The 12,050-nt window shown below is 53.3% G+C and overlaps 1 protein-coding gene across 1 annotated transcript in view; it reads left to right on the top strand.

Moving 5' to 3' along the window:
- The window catches only part of DNAH17 (dynein axonemal heavy chain 17), a gene marked incomplete at its 3' end in the record, with an annotated part of 118,884 nt that overhangs the window by 16,254 nt on the left and 90,580 nt on the right, over positions 1-12,050 (top strand). The window contains exons 11-13 of the mRNA XM_082371732.1: positions 5,819-6,084; positions 6,828-7,023; positions 9,514-9,660. Coding sequence (XP_082227858.1) covers positions 5,819-6,084; positions 6,828-7,023; positions 9,514-9,660 — 609 coding nt within the window. The remainder of the gene's footprint in view (positions 1-5,818; positions 6,085-6,827; positions 7,024-9,513; positions 9,661-12,050) is intronic.

Genomic DNA, 12,050 nt, shown 5'->3' with positions numbered 1-12,050 from the left:
ACTAAAATCCCTAGAGAATGTCAACTTGAAAGAGAAACGCAAATGTCCAATACAGACATAGGTTGTTGGTTTAGCCTCTCAAATAATCAGGAAAGTGCAAATTAGAACAGCAAGGTGCCTTTGTTATGGGTCAAGCTGGCTGGAATTGTGAGGAGCTAGACACTCGTCCCCACAGCTGGTTGGCGCGCCCCTCCCCGAGGATCCCTCAACAGCAGGCACATTGGGGGTCATGGAGACGGGCCCCTGGACCTGCTCGGTCCAAGCTCACAAGGCAGCCGACATTCAGTGCCAACACACCACTGCCAGTTCACCAACTTGCAGGCAGAACACTCAACACCAAGCACATCCTGTCTCTGCAGACAGACCTCTTTCCCTAGGGCACGCTCACCCTGCTATTCCCAGGACAGTCTGGTTTTGAAACAAAGTCCAACATTTCAGAGAACCCCCCACTTCGGTCCCAGGCAAACCAGGACCCTCACCAAGCAGTCAGGAGGGGCTAAATAAGTGTGGGTGAGAACAGAGTCTGTGTGGTAATCAAATGTTTCGCAACATCAGCCTGTGTTACCTTTCCACTGCTGCCATAACAGATTACCGCAAGGGAAGCCAGCTAATTGAAATAGTAAACTCAGAAGAACATAATGAACAGAGTAAATTTGCAGACCCCTTACTCAAAATAGCAGTGCTCAGAAGTTACGCAGACGTGGTGATTATCGGACTTTCCAGTGTTTTGCATACATCACCGTCTCATCAAATAATTCGAAACTCGGGCATTTACACCCATTCGTCAGAGTCACGAACAGATCGCTTGGGCTGCAGAGACCACTGGTGGGTTTCTCCTGGCTCACGTGAGACTTTTGAGATATAATTCACATAGCATACAATCCACCTGTTTAAGGTGTACAGTTAAATGGTTTTTGGTGCATTTAGAGTTGTACAGCCATCCACAATCAATTTTAGAACATTTTCATCACCCCCAGTCATTCCCCATTTCTCCCCGACCTCCCCAATCTTAGACAATCACTAATCTACTCTGTCTCTCTAGATTTGCCTATTCTCACATGGCACTTCTCTAAAACCTTGAATTAGTCACCAGTATTTAAAAATTCAGAGAGTGCACATAAAAATCCAGGTTTTCACTCTTTCTTGGAAAAACAGACCTGGCCACACGGGACACATAGTCCCTCATAGTAACAAGTGGCTGCGGGGGCGGAGCTGTTCCTGACGATAGACAGCACGTCAGTGCTTCAGTTTGCCCCACTCCTCACCACTCCTTATTGCCCTAGCCCAGCATTCGTCATGCCTTTATGTGACCTGCCTTGCCCCTATGATTGAGAGGGGGGATCTCTGCAGGATGTAGTGTGTGTAGCCACAACTCATCTGGACAATAGATGTTGAGTATTTAAGTGGGCAATATATGTATATGCTCGGGCAGCTTGTTTATTTCTCTGTCTAGTTTCATGCATGTTTATCATCCATGACTCTCTGCAGGTCAGAACTATCTCTTCCCCTCACTTTGCAAGCCTCTGGGTTGCTGCCAGTAATGCAATGCCTGGAGGAGATGACCGATAATTAGCACATTACCTCATTTAATTCTCACAAAACCCAAGCTCTTTGCTAAATTCGTTACCTACATTGTCTATCCCATTTCACCAACTCAGACAGGTCAAGAAAGCTACTCAAGGTCACATGACTAGCCAGCAAGTAGGGAAACCAGGGCTCCAAACCAGCTCCAAGGTTCACTGCTGGCAGGATCCCTGTTCTAAACCACTCGTCTGGACGGGCTCCCGTGGCCGGGAAGGCAGTCGGGTTGACCTAGGTAGCATAGGGCAGCGGCCGCTCTTCCAGAGGATGCCGGGGCTGGGCTTCCTGGGGCTGAGTTGGGGACCCAGGAAGCCCGCCACCCCTGAGCACAAAGATCTCTCCTCATGCCAATGCCAGGCTGTCCTTTGCCTTTTAGATTCTTTCAAAAAATGCAAATGCTTGGGGATTTGAAGCTCTGCAAATGTAATGATCAATTAAGTCTTGGATGGAGTTGGTGCTCCAGGCAAAATATCAGTGAATGCAAGTTAATGCAGTGCCCCCATGCTGTTCCCTTCTGTGGAACACCCTTCCCCTGGAGCTGCCTCGGGCGCCTCCTTGGAGAGGCCTCCCTCACTTCCTCCTCCAGGCGGGAGCCCTCCCCTCGCTCCGTGCTCCCCTCGCTCCGATCGCCAACACTGACCTGCTCGGTTTTTCTTCTTCGTGCTTGCCCCCTCCCCCGCCCGCCCCGGCATCTGTGGTGTATTGATCTCTATGAGTTTGTCGTCTTCTGAACTAGAATATAAACTCCCCGAGGGCAGGCGCTCGGTTTGGGTTGACTCAGAACCGAGCCCAGCACACAGCAGGTGCTTTGGAGCTTTCCCCGTGGAGGGAAGTGGCCCCAGCCGAGGGAGTGGAGCTGTTAACCACTGCTCACTCCCGGGGAAGACCTTAGGCGGAACCGAGGGGCTCTTACCCCCAGGGCTACCCAAGCGCAAAGAGTCCCAAGTAGGGTTTGCAGCCAGTGCTTTAATGCGGAAACACCAGGTCCTCCCCTGTGGTGGGGTCTCCGAGAATTAAGACGACGCTGGAGCTGACGGACCGGGGTGCCAGGCGGTTAGTCCCTCTCGCCTCCTGTGCGGATGGAGCCAGGAGAAGAAGCGCCCCCAGGCCTTCCGCTGGCTGGGTGCCACGTTGTGCTGTCTTCCAGTGATGGGGAAGGAGGTGGGTTGATGTATCCAAACCGAGACGCCTATTCCCCTCGCGATCGAGAGACCGTAGGTCCCCCCTCGGAGGGGAGGAGCTGGTCCAGGAGGAACTCCGGGTGGCACCTGAGGGACTGAAGTCCACTCCCAGGTGCTCAAACTGGCAAACGCCCTCGTCCTACCCCCGGGCGTTCTTGTGAGGAACTTCCGCACCCCTGCCGTGGCCTAGATCGGCTTCCGTACTCCACAAGGTAAAGTCCGTTTCCAACATGGAACTTTATGTCTGTGCTAGACTAGAAAGAAAATAAGGCGGAAAACTCGTGTAAACCACTTCCATCTGCTCATCTTCCTCTCTGCACCGAAGAACATCTCCTTCCCCCTGGACAACCCTGTGCTCTAATTAGGGCAGGCCCTTGGGGTCCCCTCCCTGCCGTCCCCTTGAGCCCCTGCATGTTCCCAAGCTGCCTGGATGCTCTTTCTCACTGTCAGTAATTCACACGCAGCCGGGAAAGTTCTAGAGCAATTTTCCACATGAACTCCTCCTGGCAGAAAATGAAATTAACCTCCTTCCTAGTAAAGCCAGAGGCCAAAAATCATGTAAACGTGAAATTAAAGGAAGAGGAGTGGGAATGAAAATAAGTCAAGGGGGTCAGCAACCAATAAGAGGGACATGTTTTTCCCAACTGTTCCATGTCAGTTTTCAGAGAAGTGACGCTGCTGACCTAATATGTCGGGAGCCCCTCCGCAGGGATCGGTGCTTAGCAACTCGGAGTTGCGGGGTCTTGCCGGCGGTCCGGTGGCTGTTCCCTCTGGCTTTCGGGGACCTGAAAATCTTTCCTCCTTTCTCTGCAGCCATTATTCCACTGTTTCCCCAAAAGGCCATTTTTTAGGGACAGTGGTCTTGGTTTTCATACCAAAAACTAGGACACATCTGAGACTTGGGTCCAGCCCTTCCAGGCACCAAGGGCTGCAACCCATTTCCCAGAGAAAATGGGGCCGTGTGGTCTGAGCCCTGATGAATCCCCGTCTGTCTCCAGCAGTGCTCTGCCGCGGGCACCCCCAGGCTCAGGTACTCCTCCCCTGGTGACCTCAGGCTGGCTCGGAGCTGCCCTAACATGTCACGTGTCGCTGTCCAACCCCACGGCCTCTCTCTCCAGGCTGCAGTTAGGGCCCCTCCCTCACCGCTCAGGCTCAGCCCCAGCCTGCGCAGCCCCTGAGGCCTCCCTGGACACCCACCGCTGTGAGAGGATCTTTTAAGAAACTCTCCTCTATGGCCCAATTTGAGCCACCCTCCGATTCCAGCCAACACTCTAACTGAAACACCCAGGTAATTCTACCTTATTCTCTTCTACTAAGCTTTTCTTTTGTTTTACAATTGCCAATGTGTAGCATCCGCAGACCACAGGGTGATGAGCTCCTTACTTGCAGGGTGCTAGGGCATGTTTATGGTTACCACCCTCAGATATGTGAGGTGACGTCCCCCACTGGAGTAATCAGGTCAGGGCCCTCGGACTGACAGGCCATGGAAAGGACACATCGAAGGGGACCCGGGCTGTCCCGGCTCCTGGGGGAACCAGGCAGCCCACGCTTGAACCCCTGGTGTCACGGCCTGGGAACGTGCCGAGCTCTCCCTGTAATTTCCTCAAACCCCCAGGAGCTGAACTCTCCCGGTCAGCGCTTCCCACTCTCAACACCTATGCACGATATCTGGGCCCCGTCCCCACCGCCACCTCCACCTGGTCAGCCCAAGGCTAAACACGGACCCCTTTGTTGGTGGGTGGAACTGTGTCCTCCAGAGAGAGGGGTTGAAGTCTGGACCCCCGGGGCCTGTGCATTATTGGAAATAGGGTCTGTGCAGATGTAACTGAGATGTAAATTGAGGTCCCACCACAGCAGTGTGCACCTTAATCTGGGGTCTGTGCCAGAAGAAGAGAAGAGACACAGGGAAGGTGGCCCCATGACCAAGGAAGTAGAGGATGGAGTGACGGGTCTACAAGCCGAGGGTTGCCGCCCACCCCCAGGGACCCGGGGGCTGGGACAGACTCTCCTCTAGAGCCTTCAGGGTAGCGCAGCTCTGTCCACCTTGATTGTGGACTTGTTCCCTCCAGGCTGTGAGAGAATAAATTCTGTCGTTGAAGCTGCCCCGTTCGCGGTGCTGTCACGGCAGCCCCAGGACGCTCCTACAGACCCTTCCCCACAGCCAGCACTTGGCGACTTTAGTGCTTTGGGGACCCCACGTGGTTAAGATTGGCCTGCCTCTCACCTAGTTTGTTCCTGTTTTCCCCAGAGCATTTTTCAGAGCAAAATAAACTTCCCCATGGCGGTTTTTCTTGCCTGGGTGGGTCCTTGAGAATCAGTGTTCTTCCTAAAAGGAATAATTCTCATGACTAAGACAGTTCTCCCAAGTGAGAGAGTAGCACTGACATATATACACTACCAAGTGTAAAATAGATAGCTAGTGGGAAGCAGCTGCATAGCACGGGGAGATCAGCTCGATGCTTTGTGACGACCTAGAGGGGTGGGATAGGGACGGTGGGAGGGAGGCTCAAGAGGGAGGGGATATGGGGATATATGTATACATATAGCTGATTCACTTTGTTATACAACAGAAACTAACACATTGTAAAGCAATTATACTCCAATAAAGATGTTAAAAAAAAATACAGAAAGAAAAAAAGACATTTCTCCATCTAGTTATAGCGTAAGCCCTGGTTATATAAGTGCAGTATTGTGGCTGCTTTTTTTGTTTTTTTTTTCAATCTTTGAAATGGTATTTCTTAAATGTTTAAATCTTCTTTGCCCAAACCCTGATTTCTCCTGGGCCCAGAATAAATTTTTCCAGACCTTGGACCTAGTTTGTACTGTTGGTTTATAAGCTAAGTATGCAGGGACCCAGCGTACATCAACATGGAAATTATCGAGGCGCCCGGTTAGCCAGTTGCTACACAGAGAAAGCTTCTTTGTCTGGAAGGCATGTATCTTCCTGCTCCTGAAGGTTGGCTGCACATGGCGTCCCAGACACGCAGCTGCGGGTGACGCCGGGGATGGGGCAGGTGGCGGGCTTCGGCGAAGGCACCTCTCTCATTTCTCCCCAGCTCCTGCACATGTATGGCAGCCTCTTGGAACGGCCTCTGATTCTCCCCGAGGTGGTGCCCAGGTACTCGGTCATGCTGGAGCTGTTTGACGCTGAGCTGGACAACACCAAGACCCTGTATGACACCCAGATGGCGGCCTCGGCAGATGGGAACATCCCCCCTATCCATAAAAACATGCCCCCGGTGGCCGGGCAGCTCAAGTGGAGCCTGGAGCTGCAGGAGAGGCTGGAGGCACCCATGAGGGACCTCAAGCTCATCGAGCACCCGTGAGTGATGGCCTCGGGCGGGCAGCGCTCCTCCACAGCTGTGGAGTTTGCGGTGGGCTGCGGGGACGTCTGTCCTAGCTCTGAGGCAGGCCCACGCTCACCATCGGCCAAGCCTTTCCTTCCCAGGGCACGGTCCCAGGAGAGACCCTGACTGTACCTCCCCCTCATCTGGGTGCCTTCCCAGCGGGCATGTCGGGAAGGTGACCTTGGTGGTCACCCTCATGGAAATGAACAAAGACACCCAAATGAGAACAAGCAAAGGCTACTTCCTCGGTGCTGGCCAGAGCAGGGAGTCGGCCACTGTCGCTTGTGTTTGGCAGAGGCTGGAAAGCAGGCAGAGTGGAAGAACCCACAGCAGAACAGAGAAGAGGCTCCCGGTCTCCCGGACTGGAGGCCATCAGCGTGGGGACTGGAGGAGGGTGTCCTGTGTGTTTGGTCGGGAGGCATGTCTGGCTCTCTGGTTGGTCCTAAGTTGGAAGGGAGGACGGACATTAAGGAAGGTGGCAGTTATGAATCAAGTCCTGGCCATTCAGGGCCAATATTACAAGGGTTATCATTTGACTTTCTGGGCTGGTTGCTGCCTGTGAAGGGCATCATCTATGTGTACGTTCAGTGTCTCAGCCTGGAAGAAACAGAGAGCTGGCTGCCTGCTGCATCACCCCAAGGTCTGGCAGGCACGGTTGGGGTGCTAGCGAGGCCCCGAGGGAGACAGCACCTGACCCTCCTCCTAACTCTGATTCCAGGGTCATGTCCAGCGTGGAGGCCAAGCTGATCTACCAGAAATACGATGAGATGGTGGAACTGCTGAGAAGCTACCGTGAGAGGATCTACCAGCAGTGGGCGGCGGGGGTGGACCAGGACTGCCGCTTCACCCTGGGGCAGCCCCTGGTCCAGCGGGACCCCGCCACCAGCCTCGTCCGCGTCAACTTCAGCAAAGCGGTAGGTGTCGTCTGGCCGCAGCATCGAGAGGGTAGCTGGGCCAGAGGCTGTCCCGGGGACCTAGGGTTCCCCACGGGGCAAGCCCACGTGACCCTGAGGCTGACCCCCCCCGCCCCACCAACAGCATGGATTTGTGGGGTTGATGTTTATGTCATATTTAGCTACAGCTTTATTATTCAGGTGTTGCTTAAAGAACGCCCAGGATATATTTAAGATATGAGACAATCGTAGCCTCCTTGAAAATAGCTGGAATGAGGACGCTATTTTATTTTATTTTTTTATTTTTTATTTTTATTTTTTTAACATCTTTATTGGAGTATAATTGCTTTACAATGGTGTGTTAGTTTCTGCTTTATAACAAAGTGAATCAGTTATGCATATACATATGTTCCCATATCTCTTCCCTCTTGCATCTCCCTCCCTCCCACCCTCCCTATCCCACGAGGACGCTATTTTAAAGCTGGGCCGCCTTTCATGGGACCCCAAGAGGAACCATCAATTTGAGAATTTAAAAGAAAAAAAAAAGGTCTTTTCAGGATCTGAATAAGTGGACCCCCTGGTCAAGTCAGGGAGGCTGGAGGGAATCCACACCGTCCAGGGCTAAACCCCAGGTAGTTAACCAAGTACGCGGGCAGAAGCTGGAGCAGCCTGCATCTCTACAAGCACCTGCCTTACGAGAACGCATCTGCCCTGCTCTGAAGTCAGCGGTGATACCAGGAAGGCAGGGAACCCAGATGTGACTTTTCCTCTGAAACCTTCTTTCACCCAAATTCATTCTTTCATTCAACAAATAGTTACTGAGCACCTACTTTGTGTACGTGTTTGGGATAAATTAGTGAACCAACAAAGATCTCTGTCCTTCTGGAGCTTGCCTCCTACAGGGAGAGGGGGAGTGAGAGAGACAGAGAGAGGGGAGAAAGTGGTGGGGGCCCGGTGGAAGGGCCAGGAGAAGAGGGGGAGGGGACGATGAACCAGCATAACGTGTAACACATGAGAACGTGATGGTCGGTACCTCAAAGAATGGGAAAGGCAGGTAAGCGGGGAATGGACAGAGCCGGAGGAAGGCGGCAGGTTGCGGCTTTGGATTCGAGCAGAGACTTGCAGGAGGTGAGGGAGTTGGCCGGCAAAGATGGGAGGAAAGCCTTCGAGGAGAGCAAACAGCTAAAGCAAAGGCCAGGAGGTATGTGTGTGCCTGGTGTGTTGTGGGAGCAGCGAGGAGACCAGTGGGGCCGGGGTGGAGTGAGCAGGGGAGGTGCAGGGAAAGGGGGTGAGGAGAGGATGGAGCACAGAGAGCCTCACGGGCCCTGAAAGGGACTTGGGTCTTTGTTCCGGGCAAGATGGCAGCCGTTGCAGGGTTTCGAGCAGAGGAGGGCCCTGAGCTGATTGATGCTAGGGTCCCCCTAGATGCTGTGTGTGAGTGGACTTGGGGGGAGGGCAAGGCCAGAAGCACAGAGACCACTTAGGAGTGTTTTACTGGAATCCAGGTGAGGGATGATGAGAGGGTGGTGGCCTGGACCAGAGTAGCGGCAGTGAAGGTGCGCAGAAGTTAGATGAGATTTTGATCACAGGGCCGATGAGATCCTAGACAGGTTGGAAATCACGTGTGCAGGAAGAGAGGGGTCAGCCCCAGCATTCTGGGGCTGGGCAACTGGAAGGGGGGAATGGCCATCAGATGAGACAGCGGGTGGAGGCGGCCAGTGGGCAAGACTGCTCTGTTTCAGTCACGTTGAGTTTGACATGTCAACTGGACATCCACATGGAGACGCTGAGTAGGCAGGTAGATACAGGAGTCTCAAGTCAGGAGAGAGACCCGAGTTGGGGACGTGAGCACGGGAATCATTCACACATAGATGGTTCTTAACGCCGTGACGCTGGGTGAGGTCACCAACATGAGAGCAGATCGAGAGGGACCCCATCCACGGTTCTCCAACACTTAAATCTCAGAAGCATCAGAGAGACTGGTAATGGGGACCAGGAGAGCCTGGTGTCCTGGATGCAAAGAGGGGACCATGTGCCCAGGAGGGGGAGGGACCAGCTGCTGAGATGTCACGTGAGACGGGGCCTGTGAAGTGACCCGTGGATTCAGCAATGTGAAGGTTACTGGGGCCTCCACAAGAACGGTGTTGGCTGAGCAGCGAGGGCAGAAGCTCTGTCGGAAGGGATGCCCTGCTGTTGGTCTCCTAGGCTGTAACCAGGGGGTGGAGAGGGACAAGGGAAGGTCAGACCCTAGGGAGGAGCCTTTCTTTAGACACCTGGGGGGTTAGAATGATGGTGCCCACCACGCTGGTGATGCCAGCACTTCTAGGCATCAGGACCAGTCAGTAGGGTGAAGGCATCGTGATCCTGCCAGTGGAGCCTGTCCCCAGTCAGACCTCCTGCCCGCTTTGGGGGCTGTAGAAGCATCCCAGGGACAGACCCTCACTTGTGCTGCCAAGTGCTGTGCCACTGAGGCCACCCCCTGACCTCTTCTGTTCTCTTCATTCACCTTAGCTGGTGGCAGTGCTGAGAGAGGTCAAGTACCTGAACTTCCAGCAACAAAAAGAGATTCCCAGCAGCGCCGAGAACCTGTTCTCACAGTACGAAACCTTCCGGAAGTTCGTGGGCAACTTGGAACTCATTGCCGGCTGGTACAATGAGGTGAGCTGGTGTTGCTTTGTTTTGTTTGCCACGTTGGGGGTTTTGTTTAGAACAAACACAGGTGTACAATCCCCACACAGAATAGAAATGAGAATGTTTTCGTATTTGGAGGTGGTTGGAGCCACCCTCTGGGGAGAGCCCATGTCCTCACCTTTTCCACCTTCCAGAGTTGCCTGCGTTCCGTGGCTCGAGACCACGTCACGCCACCTTCGGATCACAGCACCTTTGCTTTTGTTGTCATGTTCCCTTCCTTTGTTCTTCTTGGCTCCCTCTTATAAGGACCTTGCGATCGCATTGGGCCCACCCGATGTCAAGGTGCTTAACTGCATCACGTCTGCAAATTCTCTTTTGCCAAGTGCAAGGTGACATAGTCAGAGGTCCTGTGGATTAGGACGTGACGTCTTTGGGGGCCATTATTCAGCCTACCGCAGACACCTCATCCAAAAGGGGCCAATGAGATTCCCTCTCCTTGAACCCTGGGAATTTGGAATTGGGTCCCAGCATCATTCACACCAGAGTCTCGGGGGAGCAGAGAAACCAGAATGAGCGGAAACCCGGGCCGCAGAAGGAAGGGAGCAGGCGGGTGGAGCGGACCACCGGAGAGGCCCCACGAGACAGAGGGGAGCCCGGACGTGCGCTTTGTGGGTGCAGCCCCCGGGGCTCCACCAGCGCACCTCCACGTGACCTGAGCCAGCTTTAGTGGGCTTAGGTTTCTTGCAGCCAACTTGCCCCCAACTGGAGCCACTGTGTGGGACCTGGAATATTTCTGTTTCTGGGTTTTGCATCTCGATCTGTGGGAGAGATGCTTACGCGCTCCCAAATCCCTGATGTGACGGCCCCTTTCCTAGAGCCCTGAGGAGCATGCCTCGGTCGCCTTCCCTGGCCTGTCTTGTAGGGGCCTTGAACTTAACGCCCGGTTCCAACCAGAACGTGGAGAGGGAGATTCCTGTCCTGCCCCTCCCCTGCCTGCTTGTTAAGTGCTCTCTGAGTCGGTAGTAATTGGAGCACAGCTCTACCATGCACCTCCTCCCTATGGTGACCAGATTTGACCAAGCCCAGGAATTCCCTGCCAAAAAAGAGAATAGTTGGAACATCAAAAGATTCAGGGGCTTCCCTGGTGGCGCAGTGGTTGAGAGTCTGCCTGCCAGTGCAGGGGACACGGGTTCGAGCCCTGGTCTGGGGGGATCCCACATGCCGCAGAGCAACTAGGCCCGTGAGCCACAACTACTGAGCCTGCGCGTCTGGAGCCTATGCTCCGCAACAAGAGAGGCCACGATAGTGAGAGGCCCGCGCACCGCGATGAAGAGTGGCCCCTGCTTGCCGCAACTAGAGAAAGCCCTCGCACAGAAACGAAGACCCAACACAGCCATAAATAAATAAATTTTAAAAAAAAAGATTCAGAGCAAGGCCTTTGGGACACTGAGGAAGCCTCCCGATCTTGCTAGAAGTGACCGCCTCCTACCTGACCGTGAAGTGAAGCACGCCAGGTCATGCCATCACGTGGATTTGTCAAAAAGTATCACTCCCGGGCTTCCCTGGTGGCGCAGTGGTTGAGAATCTGCCTGCCAATGCAGGGCACACGGGTTCGAGCCCTGGTCCGGGAAGACCCCACATGCCGCGGAGCAACTAGGCCCGTGAGCCACAACCACTGAGCCTGCGCGTCTGGAGCCTGTGCTCCGCAACAAGAGAGGCCGCGATAGTGAGAGGCCCGTGCACCGCAATGAAGAGTGGCCCCCGCTCGCCGCACCTAGAGAAAGCCCTCGCACAGGAACGAAGACCCAACACAGCCATAAATAAATAAATAAATAAATAAATAATTAAAAAAAAAAAAAAAGTATCACTCCCCCACCGCTCACCCTGACACACCCACCACAAAACCAACCATAGACCCATTCCTTAACTCTATTCCACAAATTAGAGCATGGGGGTGATGTAACCTGAAATGTGTTCAAGATAAACTGGAGTAAGCTCATTTTCACTAATTTCATTTTTTAAGATAAAATTTGAATCGACTCACTTATTGGTGCTGCGAACTGTGACAGCCCAGGGCCTGCCTTAAGTGCGTTTCCTTGAATTAGCTTTCTCCAGAACCAGCTCTCTTCAGGTTCAAAGAACGCCATGTTCATCCGTTCCCTGGAACGCCTCCCGGCCACGGTGTTTAGGAAGAATGGAAGCCTTAGAGATACAGTCACGTGGAAAAATGTTTGTGGGTTACTTTCAATGCAAGAGCTTTTTTTCTTTTTTAACAATGATGCAATCAGAAACAAACAAAAAAATCCAACAAACGTTATTTAGAATGAAACAAAAAAAATTGATCTTCCACTTCTGAATTTCCAAACAAAACCCAACCAGTCACATGCGGGGGAAGCGTGTTAGCTTCCGCTGTGAAT

This window comes from Balaenoptera borealis (assembly GCF_965194805.1).
Source record: "Balaenoptera borealis genome assembly, chromosome: 20".
Lineage (NCBI taxonomy): Eukaryota > Metazoa > Chordata > Mammalia > Artiodactyla > Balaenopteridae > Balaenoptera > Balaenoptera borealis.
This window is presented reverse-complemented; position numbering and strand designations above follow the sequence as displayed.